The sequence below is a fragment of the Elaeis guineensis genome, chromosome 1 (genome assembly GCF_000442705.2).
Source record: "Elaeis guineensis isolate ETL-2024a chromosome 1, EG11, whole genome shotgun sequence".
Lineage (NCBI taxonomy): Eukaryota > Viridiplantae > Streptophyta > Magnoliopsida > Arecales > Arecaceae > Elaeis > Elaeis guineensis.
The window spans coordinates 145,520,457-145,538,267 of record NC_025993.2 but is presented as its reverse complement, the minus strand read 5'-3'; the positions used below and the strand labels follow the sequence as shown (position 1 = coordinate 145,538,267).

General features: G+C 33.1%; 1 protein-coding gene and 1 pseudogene across 1 annotated transcript; one reads left to right on the top strand and one right to left on the bottom strand.

The window, feature by feature from the left end:
• Positions 1-5,137: 5,137 nt before the first annotated feature.
• Positions 5,138-6,293, bottom strand: LOC105038958 (glycine-rich protein-like). The gene is made up of 2 exons (XM_010914901.3): positions 6,136-6,293; positions 5,138-5,604 (listed from the first exon to the last, which is right to left on the bottom strand). The coding sequence occupies exons 1-2, from the start codon at positions 6,230-6,232 to the stop codon at positions 5,345-5,347; spliced, it is 357 nt and encodes a 118-aa protein (XP_010913203.1). The 5' UTR covers positions 6,233-6,293; the 3' UTR covers positions 5,138-5,344.
• Positions 6,294-13,325: 7,032 nt separating this feature from the next.
• Positions 13,326-17,353, top strand: LOC105039027 (DNA topoisomerase 1 alpha-like; annotated as a pseudogene).
• The last annotated feature ends 458 nt before the right edge of the window (positions 17,354-17,811 follow it).

The window sequence follows — 17,811 nt, the reverse complement described above, 5'->3', positions numbered from 1 at the left end:
TTGAATTTCAAATCAAAAGTTTATTTTTCTAAGTGGATCTAAGGAATTTTGATGATTTAAATAAGAAAATTTATTTTGACAGAGTATAATATACAGGTTATGATGAAATCTTTAATAATTCATATTACCATCTTTGGATTAGATTTTTTTTAATTTTTCTTGTGATTGTTGAAGATGGTAAAGTATATTAATTATTCAAGTCAAAGTTCGAATTTCTGAATTGAACTAAGATATCTTGCTAGTATTAAATTTTGAATGACTTATACAAATGATAAGATTTTATATAGATTTATCGATTAATATTAAGGATTGTGATGAAGAGAGCTATACAAGAAATAATCAAGTTGATTCTACTTACAAGGATGTTGGCTTGAGTTCTTCTAGTTTGTAAAGTTAGAATTAATTCTTTTAAACAAAGAAGATTGATTTGAAAATTATCTAAATGATTGTAAGATAAATCTAAGGTTAACTCTAATTAAATTCAGATATGTTGGATTTTTGAGGAGTGATGAAGCTTATACAATGATTTCAAATATAGGAAGTGGATCAAGATTTAATTTTGATGTACTATGCCCAAGGGGTAGTAAAGATAAAGAAACTTAAAGTTTTGCTTTAAATTTTATATAAAATTTGAAAGTTGAATCTATATTTGATTGACCTAACATACAAGGATATTCTTATCTTTCGATAAACCTATATAATTTAATAAATTAAGATTAGAGTGTGCAACAAAAGTGTGATGGATTAAATTGATTAAAAAAAATATTAATTTTATGATTCAAAATATATTATGATGGAATACATTAGTTACAAATAAGAAAAAATTTTATTGATAATGAAAGTATGCTATAGATTTTGACCTAATCTGATCATAGCCGAATAATTTTTGTCAGTAGGTTGCTTCATTGTAGATGATGCCAAGAAATTCTAAATATCTCAAGTTTATTATTAACAACTTGATAGTTCTGTTATTAGTTCAAATCTAAAATATCTTGACACAGATCTCATATTTTTTTAAATTTAATATTATTACTCGAACTGATATAGAAGATTGAGATTTTCTTAAGATGAAAGTCTATCTATTAAATTAATTGAAAAGTCAAGAGAAGAAAGAAATCGATGATTGTGAAGAGTGCCCGATATTTGGCCTTTATTTATTTTTCTATCATAGGCAGTCTGAGACAATTATGAACTTTGAGTAGAATGTATTAGATAAATAACTAGGGTATTTTAATACACGATCAAAATGTTACTGTTCTTCAAAAAAAAAAATCAGTATGAAGAGAATGAGTTTGAGACCTCACATAATTTTATTATATCAAAATCTTGTGAAGTAAGTACTATATAAGACAAACTATTAAAAGCTCGAGGATGACATAATCGATGTTCTTTTAAAATTATTGATCAAGCAAAATTAATTTTGAGGATAAAATTATTTTAAGGGGAGGAGAATGTAATAACCCAGATTTAAAAAAAAAATAAGAAAGAAGAGAATGGAAGAGGACTCCTGATAGAGTCCATCTTTCCTCTTTGAATCAGAATGGGACTGGGACTCTAGGAGCCCTAGATCCCATCTATAAATTCCTTCTTCTCTATCTTAAGCAAGCCATGAAAATATCAGGCTTTCTCTCTCTTCTTTCTCCCTCTTTTCTTTCGTTGGAGTTGTTGATTGCCTTCATCGTGTCCACTGAAACTCAAGACCAGAGATGCCACCGAAACCAAGGTAAGGTCCCAATCCTTCCTTCTCTCTCTTTCTCATCTTCTCATAACCCTAGACCTCACCGTCGGCAATCGGCTTTGCTGGAAGTAAATTCCAAAGAAGATCCTCTATTTTCTCCATGTTATTTTGGTTTTTTTTTCATCACTGTTTGCCGTCGTCAATTACCAGACTTGATCTCTTGACGTCGTCAGGGACTGCTCCACCGATCGGAGTGGTGGTCGGTTGGGGGGGAGGCCCTTAGTTTGGGAACAAGGGGGAGGAAGGACCTCCCCTATTCTGTGAAGAAGAGGACCGCGCAGGTCCTTTGCTCCCATAAAAGAAAAGAAAAAGAAAAGAAAAAAAAAGAAGGAAAAGAAAAGAAAGAAGAAAAGAAAAGAAAGAAAAAAAAAATAGAAAATTTTTTTTTCTCTTTCCTCTCTCCTCTCTTTACCTTCTCTCTCCAGTTTCTCTCTCTAAATTCTCTCTCTATTTTCTCTCTCTAGACTTTTTATCTTTTCTTATGGATTTTATTTTTCTAAGGTCATTCTCTCTCTCTCTCTGATTGCTTTATAGACCCTAGGATAAACTTTAGATGAAAATATGATGACCTGAGATTGCTCCAAAATACGTGCAGTAGATTGGATCCCGATCCGATTCTTATTCGAAATTGATAATATCGATCATGGTTAATCCATATTAAGTCATCCTGATATGACCTCTGATGATCTCAATCATGATTGTCACTTTTGAAGGATACGAAGATTCTCTCTCCACTTTCTCTCTCTACTTTCTCTCTCATGACTGACTTTCTCTCTCTAAAAAGATCTATGAATCCTGTACCGAGTCATACCTTCATCTTTTAGGAGCTCATATTGATCCTAACAAGATGATCCGAAGTTGCTTTGATATCCATGCTATATGTCAATCTCATTTGATCATATCAAGATCTTTCAAATTCATTATTAATGAACTCTATTGATTGATCTTGATCTAATCTGTACTTCACAATTTTTTGATCAAGTCACTTGAATCTGACCCTCAGATCAGAGATCCTGAATTACCCTGGTATTTGGATGGTCCGACACATCCGGTCAATAATCCTCTTTCCTTATGATTTAATCTTATTATATTTATGGAATAGAAATTAACGATGATTTGATATTTTAAATAGGATTAGCTGATTCTTCTAACGAAGTCTGAAGATCTAAGATAAATGAGGTAAGTGGATCTTACGCTCCTTATTTATTTTTAAATCTTCATGATTTTTATGCATATGATCTCTTATTGATGAAGTCATATTTTTCATAAAATAGGGATCAGCATATGTGATATGAAAAAGCATATTTTATTATGAGCATTGATTGCATGAGTGTATTTTATAAAAAGTTGCATGATTATGAAGCATAAAATTTTATTATTTTCCATCTATGTATATGTATGTTTTAAGAAAAAGATATAATGATTTCAAAAGGCTTTCAGATGGCATGAATGAATCCCTTCAGGAAGGTCGACATCCGGAGCTAGCATCCACACGAAATATGATCCTGTCAGCTGGTATAAAGTTGGCACATGAATTAAGAACTCTGTCGATTAAGAAACATGGCCCTGTCACAGGTATAATCATGACTTTAGCATGAATATCTGTGAGTAATGTTTTGAAACATAACATGAATACATGATGAAAATGATTTACGATTCATGATTGTGAAATATACATGATTTATCATGTATGATGAGTTTATAACTTGTTTTGTTATATGCTCTATGAAATACTTTATTTTGTATTACCTGTTATTTTCTAAATCTTGCATTATCATGAAAAACTTATGCTTGATCCGATAAAGAAGCACAAGTTCTACTTATTGGGCTAGTGTAGCTCATAATCCTTTTATTTTTTTTTTGTTTAAACAGAGGAAAAAGGTTAAGATCGGCAAAAGAAATCCAAGCTTGAAGATCTGCATAGCAAGCTTGAAAATTTGGTAGCAGAAGTTTAGTTTATTTTATAATCACGGATTTATAGTTATTTATGAATATTGAAATTCGGGTTGATACTTGCTTTTGAATTTAGATGCTCTGAACTAGTATTGATTCAATTATTTGATGAATAATGGAATTAAATCTTTTTATTTGATGAATTTTAGATGATTATGATGGATTGGCTTCGTGTTATCGTGGGCTCCATCCCTCGGTAGCATGGCTGTGTTATGTTTCGAATTTGGGACGTGATAAGGATAATATAAAAACTTGTTATTTTGATATGCAATACAACTTTTTATTTTATGACTTCTTGTTATATAACAAAAATTTTTGGAGTTCCTCAATATTTGTTATATATAATTGAATTTTATAGGATGTATAGATTTATTATGTGATTTTTTATGTTATGTGATACATGTTTGGTACATTTTTCTAATTACAATTTAGTTATTTTTTAATAACAAATTTGAAACCTAATGATGCTTATAAGTGTTATTAAGTTTCAAAATGATGATGTTTATAAGCATCATTAAGTTTCAAAATGACAAAGCATGTAAGCGTTGCTAAGTAATGACAAATAACGATGCTTATAAGTGTTGTTATTTGGTGATGCTTTTTTAAAAGCATTGGCAAGCAATATTTCCACACTTTCATAGCCAACACTATCACGATGTCTGGGAAAGCATCATGAGATAACTTTGCAACACTCGTAAGTGCTAGTATAGGCCAAAAATAGCATTGGCTATTTCTCATTTTACTGTAATGGCTGGATCTTTGGTAAGCCATGTCGCACGCGCCCAATTCTAGGATAAATCCTCTGTGGTGCGTGTGGGGTGTTAAGAATTGAGGGGGATCTTAACAAGATTTTGAAGGCTTTGAGGCATGGACTATCATTATCCTTAAAGTGATATTTACCCCAATTTGTGTGATTTGGTGAAAGACAAAATAAGAGAAAGAAAAAAAATTCAATTCGTGTCAAGTGCCAAGTTTTTTATTATTTAAATATTATATATAATATTTCAATAAATTTTTTGAAAGAAAAATTGAATTTTCCTCCAAAATTTCTACCATATCTTTTCAAGTACAAAACTAGTTTAAATATATATAAAGTACTTTCTTTTCTTGTAATGTTTTGATATGGGATTATTCTCTTATCTTTTCAATACTAGCATTACAAACTACCAAAAATAATAATAGCTACAACATGGGGCACTGCATAATGCAATACAATGATGGATGGTTGCCATCAGTAGATGGTCGGCCATCAAATGAGGAGTCCACAAGTATAGATCGGTTACACACAGCATATACTGTTTGATGATCATCCATCTTTTGATGGTGGACATCTTTCATGATTGTATCATATTCTGCAGTGTTGTGTGCGCATCGCAGAGGATCCTGATTGGCTCTACTCATTCCCAAAGACAAAATAATTCCAAAAAAACAAGTGAAGAACACAGCTTGAAGCACAACACCATGACATTATCATTACGACATGAGCTACAAGATAGGTTGTGAAGCATCGGGATCAGGAGGACACAGAGCTCTCCTCCCTCTCAGGCAGATACAACCGTTTATTCTCTCCATAAGAAAACACTTAATTAGAAACCATACCCAACACAAAGCAACATACTTAGCGTCCATTAACATGCATGCAATAAAGTCTTCCTAGTTCTGCACCTCAGGCAGGTATTCAGGGTCGGGGATCTCATCAGGGTGAGAACAGCACTGGCAACCGCCATAGTATCCACGGCGGCAGCACCGGTAGCGACAGTATCCACCACGGCCGGGGTAGCCACGCCCCGGATATCCATAGCCAGGATAGCCATGCCCCGGATAGCCAGAACCGCCGCCACGGTAACCGCCGCCAGGGTACCCACCATACCTCTCGTCTTGAACGCCAGCCTCGTCCGTTTTCTTCTCATGATCTGCATGGAGCATGAGATCACGATGGTAAATTAATCATTTGCATGCTGTCCCTTAACGATTAATTTATAATATTAAACATGAACTATATGTAATTAGTCCATTATATATTTATTGGTCAATCTTGGGAGAAGCTGTTGACATCCATCTAGATATTAGTTAGTTGACATCTGCATGCATGTCTTCATGAGTGATCTCCATAAGGTGGTCATTTGACTTGTGTATGACTGCATGACCTATTGCTATAGCATGCCCGAGTGATTCATGTGATCTTGGTTTGCTCTTAATCAAGTATTGCAGCAAATAATCAGCTGTATAAGTTAACGAAAAAGGCTTCCTTGAAAGATTTTCTGAAAGGAAATAGGCTAGGTGCAATCTTGGATTTAATAATACACTGCATAACATCTCACCCTTGTATGAAACCTAGGGCAGCAAATAGACCATATAGAACACCAGCCTGGTTGCCATATACAGGAAGAATATGTAAAGGATTGATTGAGGGATAACGTGTGAGGAAAGTTTGCAAAACTCACGGGTTTCCTCACCCAGCTCCCGAGCTGCCACCTCCGAGGAGACAAGGAGAGCTGCTACCAAGAGAACACCAAACACAAGCAAAGCCTTAGAAGCCATCTCTCCCTGCTGACTTGAAGATGGATAGGAGTGAGGTGAGAAGAGCCATAAGATCTCCTTCCAAATTTATATTTGAAAGAGGGAACAGCGGAAGTAGAGGTAAGCTGGTCGCATTTACAAGCGTGTGCAAGCGGAGAAGAGGTGTCCCATCATGTAGTTGGGAGATACTCCCGGCCATTAGTGCGCCCCATCACGACATGAAATATAAATATCGATCTAGATAGCTTAGTGGCCTCCAATATAATTATATATGATATATGTGTCAGCTCAGGCATTTAGTCGATGTAGTTGGAAGGGACGATTCCTTGTTTATTTGCATATCAAGTTGCAGCAAATTGCGGCTAAGATCGACAATATCCTTCCTCCGTTTACCTCCCCCAGAGAGAAAAAGAAAAGAAAAAAGGGAAAATCCTTTCACATGCCCTTCTCTCTTGGGATTCCTGAGTGCCGCATTTTTGACTAGCTATTTCTTTCACTTGTTGGTGGATAAATTAAAGTCAAACGGATGCAAGTGTTCATCATTACAATACATCAGCAAATGCCCTCCACTCCTCTTCTTACAATACATCAGCAAATGCCCTCCACTCCTCTTCTTGCTTTCTTTATCCTTTGAAATTCTTGTGCTATCATATTAATTCCACAACGTCAGCTCCTTCCCGCTATGCCTGCCATTGGAAACAGGATACATGCATGTCCAAAATATACTAAAAATCAGTGCCATTTCCACATTTCTACTCGTTCAATAAGTTCAACTGAGTACAACCCTGAGCTCCACATTCTTGCAAATCATTCATGGTGTATTTTGTCCGCGATTGGAAGTAAAATTGGAATCAGAATTGAAATAAATTGAAATGAGAATTGGAATGGATATATCGCCTGGACATTTAATTTGTGACTGAAATTAAAATTAGTCCACTGAAATAAAAGAACATAGTGGACTGATATAGGATTATGTTATTATGGCTCTTTTTTTCTTGCCTATCTTATTAATCTTCTTAAAGACGTACATTCTCAGAGAACCCACAATTTAGAAGATAAATGCTTCTCATCTTGAAAGGTGATAATCAACTTTAATTGCTCATACTTAATTATAGAAGCCGTGACATCTCTGATTTATTTATTTTTTTGGGGAGCTGATGGACCTGGCGATGGATATATAATGTGATCTTGCATACAAATAGACAACCTGTTCAACAAATCAACTTGTATTTTTAGGCCCCTTGTTCATCACTTTCCATGACCATGTCTTCAGCCACAATAAATATGAAGATGTATTTCTCAATTAATGTACAACAAATTGGTTTAGGCGGGCACAAATGTTGCTGCCTACTATTGAGACGGTTTTTTTTCTTTTAATATTTTTATGGGAATGGGACGTAGCGAAATACTACCCGTCCGTTTTATTAAAAGAAGTGAATACATACAAAGAGAGAAGCAGGAGGGTGAGAATAACATAGAAAATCAAAGATACAGCCATGAAATGGGTGAGAAGGTTAGCGATTGCAATCTAACAGGTTTATGAAATAAAAGATTCGGTGAAGACACTCTCATATCTTCAGTTTATATGAGGAATATATATTCTGAAGAATTGCCCATTTAGGAAAGATAGCTTTCTGTGCACAAGAGTTAATCTATAGAGACTCCTATTTCAAAGTTGATTCAAAGTGCTAGCTCAACTTCTCTGCCTGCAGGTATACCAACTCACTGTGTAATTTGTAATTCTGCTATAATTGCTCATTCTTGCCTAGCATTAGGGAGAGATGGAAGAGCATAGAAAGATGAAGACAATAAAAGAAACTAGGATGAGGCAATAAGACACACTGGATTTGACTAAATAACATGTGATTTTACAGGGCATTGCCAAAGACATTATCTCTGCGGCTAGGTTTCTTCTGCTGCAGCTGCTTCTGCAAACAGGAGGACCCAGTCTGATGATTAGTCCCTGAAGACTTGTTAAAGCGTATCGAGCATGTTTGTTGTGCTTCCGGATGGGACAGGAGACAGATATCAAGCGAGAACATGGACATGATTGTCCGTAATATTGATGGTGCTAAAGCAGTAGGAGAGGATGATCAAAGTAAATTAACAGATAATCCAAATTAGCATTGTTTTTGAATGGAGACGCAGCCAGTAAAGCAGAAGTTTATGATGAATAACATGATGGGAACCCAGATATTTTCATCATTATTCGCTATTTGTGCTAGAAAACCGGAATATTGTTCTTAAGCATGTCAAAACATTTTATTTCAAATTAACCTGCCGTCCGAGCCATCCAAGCCAATATTGAGAAACTTGAAAATTCACATATTCTATAAGATATATCGTTAGCTTATTTTTCTTCCATTACCTATTGCCCTTAGGCAGCCTGTCAGGGTTCTATTAAATCACGATAGCTGCTCTAAATCTGTTGAGCATCATATATGTAGAAAAACCACTTTATTGGTGCAAAGTGTTTGGAATTTGCATTAAACAGAAAAGCAGATTGCATGCACCATCATATAATCGGAGATGCAATTACAGATTCTTCAACAGAATTTTCACTTGCAACATATCCATAATTGCTTTAACAAATTGCAATATGGCTGTTCGTATGTGCACCTCCTAGTTTATATATGAATTAATAATCTATCTTACTGTGAGCTATGATCATCAAATTGTTCAAGTAGTGTTCAAAATCTCATGTTACATTGAAGTTGTTGGGCATCTTCTCTAGATCTAGATTGTTATTGTTGTTGGCAACTAAACTAATGAAAATATAGTGGACACTCAAAAGGATAGAGGCAATTTGGAAGAATAAGTTTCTATAACACTTTAAAACTTAGATTTTCTTCAATCTTGCTTCTTCACTTTCATTCCCATACATCAATTTATAGAATTCAAAATGGCTATTCTACATTAACCACAACTCATAATGAAGATGACTATTACACTTCTAAGTACTTTGACTCCTAAAACATATACACATTAACACTTTGATTTCTACACAACTCTAGACTCAAAGCATTTCAATTAAGTTTACATTAATTTTTCAACACCCCCTCTTAAACTTAATTATCTTCCATCTTCCATCCCAAGTAGACCTTTGAATTTATTGAAGAGATCAACTCCAAATAGTTTAGTGAAAATGTCCGCAACTTCATCATGAGTCTCATATAAATAAGCTCCACATCTTTATTCTTCACATGCTCTTGGATTGAATGAAAGCGAACATCTATATGTTTGCTCTTTTGATGATAAATCGGATTCTTTCCCAAAGTAATTGCTGATTTGTTGTCAATATAAATTTGGGTAGCTTTATTTTGATCAAAATTAATCTCCTTTAGCAAGCTCCATAGCTATATTGCATGACTAACACATAAAAATACCGCAATATATTCAGCTTCACAAGTTAAGAGAGTAATAATCGATTGCTTCTTTGATATCCATGAGAATGTCGTATCACTCATGAAAAATACAAATCCGAAAGTACTTTTTTTGATGATCTAAGAGTCTCCATCCCAATCACTATCAGAGTAGCCTTCAAATTGAAAATTGTTAGAGTGAGAATAGGATAAGCCAAAGTTTAATTAGAGTACCTTAAATGTAACATAGGATTCTCTTAGCCGCCTTCTAATGAGATGATTTTGGTTCCTTCATGAATCGACTCAACAAATCAATACCATATAGTATGTCTGGTCTTATACATGTCAGCTACCTCAAGATCCTACCAAGCTTTTGTAGAGTGTAGGATCTATCACCTTGTCTTCATCACTCTTGGACAATTTTGCACCACAATCCATCAGTGTGCTAATAGGATTGTAATCTTCCATCTTGAACGTTTTAACCATTTTTTTTGCATGGTGCTCTTGGGAAAGAAAAATCTCATTTTCTTTGATTCACCTCTAAGCCAAGAAAATAGGGCATAAGTCCTATGTCAGTCATTTCAAATTTTTTCTCCATTGCTTGCTTGAATTCTTTGATCAATTGTATAGAATTATCGGTGAAGATAAGATCATCAATATACAATAAGACAAGTAATATGTTCCCATCCTTCTTTTTGACATAGAGAGCTTGTTTATAGAGGCATTGAACAAAACTATTATCCTTGAAATATATATCAATTCTTGAGTTTCAAGCTCTAAGTGCTTGTTTCAAACCGTAGAGCACCTTTTTTTAATTTCAATACTTTGTCTTCTTGCCCACTTCTGACATAATCTTAAAGTTGCTCAATGTACACTTCTTCATTCAAGTAGCCATTAAGAAAAATTAATTTGACATCAAGTTGAAAAATCTTTCATTTATTTTGAACCGTCAGAGAAATCACCAAGCGAATGGTCTCCATTCGAGCAATAGGAGCAAAAAACCTCCTCGTAGTCAATCCCGACCTTTTGCTTCTAGTCTTTAGCCATAAGTCATACTTTGTATTTCTTTACTTCACCCTACATATTCTTCTTGACTTTGTAAATCCACTTTACTCCAATCAATTCAAGCCCTCTTGGTAGAGAAGTGAGCTCTCATGTCTCATTTTTCTCTATGATTTTTATCTCCTCATTCATGGTTTTCCTCCACTTCTCATCTTTAATAGCATCTTCAAAAAAATTTATTTCTTCATTAGCAAAAAGACAAATAAGATTTAAAGGAGTTGTCATCTGATATAAATCTTAAATGCTCCTTATTTTTAGTGGTGTTGAATCATCTTTATCCGATGAAGTAGGAGATGAAGATGGTATTGGCTCTCTAGTTTACTCTTTAATTTGCTCTTCATCTAGTATCATCACCATATTAGTACTCCAATTTCAAATGTTGTCTTCTTGAAACTCTACATCTCAACTTACAATGACTTTTTTCTCCTTTAGTTCATAGAGTTTGTAGGCTTTGGATTTTTCATTGTAACCAATGAAGATCGATGCATGACAAGCTTTTATCATCTAACTTGCTTTTCCTTTGATCTAGAATATGTATATACGCTATGCACTCAAACACCTTCAAATGAGAGATATCGGGCTTGTAACCACTCCATGCTTCTTGCAGTGTTATCCCTTCCAAATTTTTTGTAGGGCATCTATTAAGCAAGTAAACTACACAATTGATGGCCTCGTCCCAAAACTCCTTCAGCATCTCCTTTATTTTAAGCATGCTTCAGATCAAGTTAAGTATAGTCTGATTTTTTCTTTTCACAATGTCATTTTGTTGAGCTGAGTATGGTGCGAGCAAGGGTCTTCAAATACCATGAGATTTACAAAAAACTTCAAACTCTTTGGATGTGAATTCTCCTCTACGATTTGATCGCAACGCCTTGATGATATAGTTACTTTGAGTCTCCACCAAAGCTTTAAACTCTTTGAAAGCTTGAAATGCTTCTGACTTCTTCTTCAAGAGGTACACCCATATTTTTTTGCTGAAATCATCAATAAAGTTAGAAAATAACAATGATCTCCAAATGAACTTGGAGTGATCAATCCGTAAATGTTGGTGTGGATAAGTTGAAGTGGTATTTTTACTTTGTTGTAAGACTTCTTTGAAAAGCTCCTCAGGTGTTTGCCAAGAATACACCCCTCATATATATTATTAGAGGCATTAATATAAGGCAGCCCATTCATCATTCTCTTACTTGAAAGAAGCTTTAGAGCACCGAAATTTACATGTTCGAACCTCTAATGCCAAAGTCAAGAAACATTCTTCATATATGCACTTAGATATTTAGCAATAACATGATTTATATTTAGCACAAACATACAGTTATTTGATATAGGAACATGAGCAATCAGTTTGTTTTGTTTTCTTAGATAGAAGCTTTCTTCTTTCAGTTGCATATCAAATCTTCTCTCTAAGAGTTGCCCAATACTAAGAATGTTGTTTTTTATATCAAGCACATAATAGACATTGAAAATAAACTGTTGGCTTCTATCTTTGAATTGAATAAGTATCTTACCAATGCACTTCACTTTTACTTTGGAAGAATCTCCAAATAAGACATGGCCAGTCACCAATTTATCAAGCTCCATGAAGATTTCTTTGTATCCCAACATGTGATTACTTGCACCGGAGTTCAAGAACCACATATTTTGATTGGTAGCATCTCCTCCTTTTCGTGCTAGTAAAAGCACATCATCTCTATCATTTTTTTTGGCATAATTGGCTTTCTCATGAACTTGATTAAATTGATTAAAGTAACACTCAAAAGAGTAATGTCCAAACTTATTGCAATTATAACATTAAACTTAACCCTTGTCGTACCTTCAGCCTCTACCTCTTTGTTCTCTTCCTCCATGATTTTGGTTGTCTTTCTCAATATTATTATGGCCACCATGGCCTCTATCATGACCATAGGCTCCACCTCGGTCTCTACCATGATCACGTCTTTGGCCATAGCCGTGGCTTATTTGACTACTTTCACCTCTTGACTCCTCCTTGTCATTGACCAAGAGCCTTGCTTTATAGAACTTACTCTAATGGCTTTTATCTTCTTTTTAGTATTCTTTGCTCATAGGCATGAAGTGAACCCATAAGCTCATCCACCGTTATAGTGTCCAAGTCTTTGGACTTTTCAATAGCTGCCACAACATAATCAAATTTGTGGTCTAAGGATCGTAGGATTTTTTTCATGATCCGATTGTCATCAAGTGTCTCACCGTTCCTCGTCAATTAGTTCACAATGGTCAACACCCTTGTGAAATAGTCCGACACAACTTCAGACTCTTTTATTTGCAAAGCTTCAAATTTACCTCTCAAAGTTTAGAGGCGAATCTTCTTTACCTTTTCTACACCTTTGTAACAATTTTGTAAGATCTCTCATGCTTACTTGGAGTTGGTAGCATTATAAACCTTCTCAAATGTGGCCCCGTCTAGGCCTTGGTAAATGAAGAACAGAGCCTTTTTATCTTTCTTCCGAAGCTCTGCAATTGTTGTCTTTTGGTTCGTTGTGATATTGTACTCATCTTGGGGCTCAACATACCCTTTCTCTATAGTCTCCCAAATATCTTGGGAGCCAAATAATACCTTCATTTGAATACTCTAATTCTCAAAGTTGTTAGCAAGATGAGGAATGGGAAGCACTCTAGTAGCCATGATCTTGCTTTGATACCAACTTGTTGGCAACTAAACTAATGAAAATATGGTGGACACTCAAAAAGATAGAGATAATTTGGAAGAACAAGTTTCTATAATACTCTAAAACTCAGATTTTCTTCAATCTTGCTTCTTCACTTTCATTCTTGTACATCTATTTATAAAATTCAAAATTACTATTACACTTCTGTATTAACCACAAATCATAATGAAGATGACTATTACACTTTTCATCTATTTTGACTCCTAGAAAACATACACATTAATACTTTGATTTCTACACAACTCCAAACCCAAAGCATTTCAATCAAGTTTATATTAATTTTTTAATAGTTGTGAGTAACTAGAATTTCTTAGGATTTACTTAACCTTTCTGAATCCCACAATGGTCTTTTTGCGGTGCATAGTTAACTAATCCCTTGACATGTTCATGAGGTAATAATATGATGATCTTAATAATGAGCACCAATCATGTCATATAATTAGTGTAGCTTGAGATTCTTCATATTGTTTTCTAGTGGTTCATAGTCTACTTTTATTGTACCACTTGCCCTTATCTGAAGTTGTTCTTCATTCTATTTCTTTTCCTTTACCTAGTCAGTGAAATTCCAGCAAAATATATGATCCTATACAAATATTCCCAGGCCAACACATAACATATTTGTTTGGCTGAAATAGCTGATTGTGCTAGCATCATATGTTAAAAATCTTTCACATGCAATTTTCATTCTCTTTCTTTTTTCCTTTGCAGGATGATGATGAGGCTGACACTGTTGGTTGCTGTACTTTAAACGTGGAGAATATCTTGTTAGTTCCATAAAATAAAATACAGATAGAATGAGGTTTGAGTATATACATCTCACTGCCAATTCATTTGTTCATCTGCATGGTTTGACATTGCTTTATTTTTCATTTGTCAGTTTGAGTTTCTTGGTAAATATTTTATCAGATATTTCAATACAGTGGAAGTTGAGTTACCTATCTATATATAGAGCAATTGGAGAGTTACGAACTGATGAATGCATTGAACTCCATTTCTTTTTATGTACAGTCTATCCAACATCATTTTTTCCGAGTACTCTTTGTAATTCAATAGCAAGAAAGCATAATGGAGAAAAAAAGGACGATGGAAATGACCTTTTTGACCTGTTGGACACGAATAAGCTTAATGCTCATCTGAAAGAACTCATGCTTGCTCTAAATGCTAAAGTCTTCCTGACCTGTAATGCTTCAATTACCTTGGATGAGATGGTAATGGAGAGGCTGTTGAAGCAATTTTGATGAACATTAGTCTACTCCATCTTAGCTTGTTTTGTAAGATTGCTTACGAAGAAAAATTTTTTCCGTTGAATGCACCACAATATGAGCATGCACGTAATTCTTTACATGTATGTACAAAGTGATCATAACATGAAGATCTTTCAAGGTTGCTTTCAATTGGGGGACTTTCAATTATCTCAAAGTTCTCGAGACAATGTAGTATGAAGACTATTTGATTTCTTTCTGAATTTTCTAGATTGATGAGACCTGTATCAAAAATGATGGAAATCTTCTTATCATTTGATGGTATTGATAGATCTTCTTTTTTTTAAAAAAAATTCATGTCAGTTATCCTTTTTATCACTAAAAAATGTGGTAGCCTGTGAAGGGTTCAGGAGAAATTTGTGGGAGATTTCAGTACAAGCATGCATATTGCATGAGATAAGCCTAATTGCTACTAACATCATAAATTTTTATTGGAGAAAAGCTGGACTATGGCTTGAGCTGCAAGGCTACAAATTAATAATGCTATAGATTTACTAAATCTTGACATCCCAGATGCAAGGCTGCAATTAATGCTACATTTTCATAGTTTATATCAATATTAATGTGAATAACAGCTATAAGACTGTTTCTTTAAGTTTGGTTGATTTGATTTTGCCATCTAACAGTTATACAAAGAGATAAAGGATGGTAAACTTTCCGAAAAGATTGCTGTTTATCAGCATGCAAACAAAGAGGTAATGACAGATTTTTTGTTTGTCAAACTGAACATCAACTTTGATATTGAGTCATGAATTTCATTATTTGAGTAATTCTTTATGCACCACCTAATAATATTGGAACACGTAGCACACTTAGATGGGATAGATATTTAATGCTGCTCAGCTTTTTTTTCTCTAATTTTCAGTAACAAAATATCTTTCTCTCTATAAAATAAAAAAAATAGTATTATTATTTTTTGATATCTTGTATGATTTTCTATGAATATATATGACGTTCTGAATAATATATATGATTTTCTATATCTTTATGATATTCTGAATAATATATATGATATTCTGAATTATATATATAGCATTCTAACATCTTATATGACTTTCTATGAATATATATTATATTCTAAATAATATATATGACTTGCTATGAATATATACGATATTCTGAACAATATATATGACTTTCTAATGTCTTATATGATTTTATGTGAGTATATATAATATTTTGAACAATATATATGACTTTCTGATACTTTATATGATCAACAGAAAGTCATATAAGGTATTATAAAGTTATATATATTATTCAAAATATTATATATATTTATAAAAAATCATATATATATATTATTTAAGATGTCATATATATTAACGAAAAGTCATATAAAGTATTAGAAAGCTATATATATTATTTAAAATATTATATATATTTATAAAAAATTATATATATTGTTCAGAATGCCATATGTATTCACAAAAAATTATATAAGATATTAAAAAATTATATATATTATTCAGGATGTCATATATATTAATAGAAAGTCATATAGATTGTTAATAATATCAGAAGTCATATATATTGTTAATGGTGTCATATATATTTATAAAAAATTATACAAAATATCAGAAAGCCATATATATTATTTTGAAAGTCATATATATAAATTAGGATGTCATAAATATTCATAAAAAATTATACAAGACATCAGGAAGTAATAATATTGTTTCTTCTTTGTTCTACAGAGGAAAGAACATTTTCATCACTAAAACTTGGAGGAAAAAAAGCTACGCAGCATTAAATACTATCCAATCATTCAGTACCCTACGTGCTATAATGCAATTGGATGGTGCGCTTCACCTCAATTTTATTACACTGCCTATGGTGGATAAAGACTTTCTCTTCATTATTTACATTACCTTGCAGCTTGCAATTATATGCGATCATCAGTGGAGTGTCTCAAAATCTAGATGCTCAAATATCAAGATTGAATGAGAAGATAGATGACCTAAAGGTTTTGTTCACTTTTGCTGATTAGGACCTCTTCCCTTACTCTTCAATACTACTTGCAACCTCCTATGTGTTTCTTTGTGCTTATCCAACTCTACTCCTAATAATTTGTAGACTCAACATGAGGAATTAATTGAAGGTGCATTTTAGTAAAGCCAAGTAACGCAAGCCTCCATTAAAAGATGCGAAAGGAAAATCGAATAAGAACTTGTCCTTTGAAGCGTAAAAATTTCAATACAATCTTAATTTTTAAATCTTCTAGCACATACTGTGCCTTCTTATATATCACTTAACTTTCATGTTAGAGAAGAAGTTGGCACAAATCGATGCAATAGTAGATAAGATGAAGCTGGGAAAAAATAATCAAAGAGGATTTGAAGACAGTAGCACTTGGCACTTCAAAGATCAACTACCTTGATTCTAGAATAACAGTTGTCTTGTGCAAGTGCTATGAAGTTCCCATTGAGAAGGTTATATGAAATCCTAACTTTTCTTAATCAGAAAGATCTTTTATTTCTTGTTTGGAAATCAAGAAAGTTTTTCAATTTTTTTTCCTCAGTTAACATGTGAAATGATATAAAATATATTTTTTATTATGGTACTTTGATCAATTTATTTCTTTTTTTTCCAACTCATCCTATTATCACTATCCATGGAATATTTGTAACCTTCTTATCTTGTGTTAATTAAAAAAATGCTTTAGATTGAATTATCTCTTACTTTTAGTTTTTCTGATCAGATATTTAATAAGTCACTTCTCACAAAATTTACTGAGTGATGGATGTTGATCCCAGCTACCAATTCTAACTATATAAAGCTAGGTGTTGCTTAGAATTCATCCTTTTGGGGATAAAAAATTTATCTAAGAATCTATATTTTTTTAGATAAATATTTTTTAGACAATATTTACATTAGAAAATAATTTATCAATATTTTTTTATGTATAGAGAAGTGGTTTCAAAATCTATTACCCATATTTTTTTACATTACTACTTGCCAGCATAAGTTGCTAAAATTATCTAAATTTTTCATAATACCCTTTATACTTTTATTTGAAAAAAATGAATGACTCAATTATTAAGTATTGAATGATGGAGGTATTGAAAATGAGGATGTGTATTTTAAGAATAAAATTATATCTACTTTACTAGCTAATGAAAAAATAATTTAGCCACTCCCTAAATGGATAAGATTTTTTCTATTTCATGATAAATACTATGCATGAAAAAGTAACTTACTCATCTTGAAAAGTATGAGATATAGAT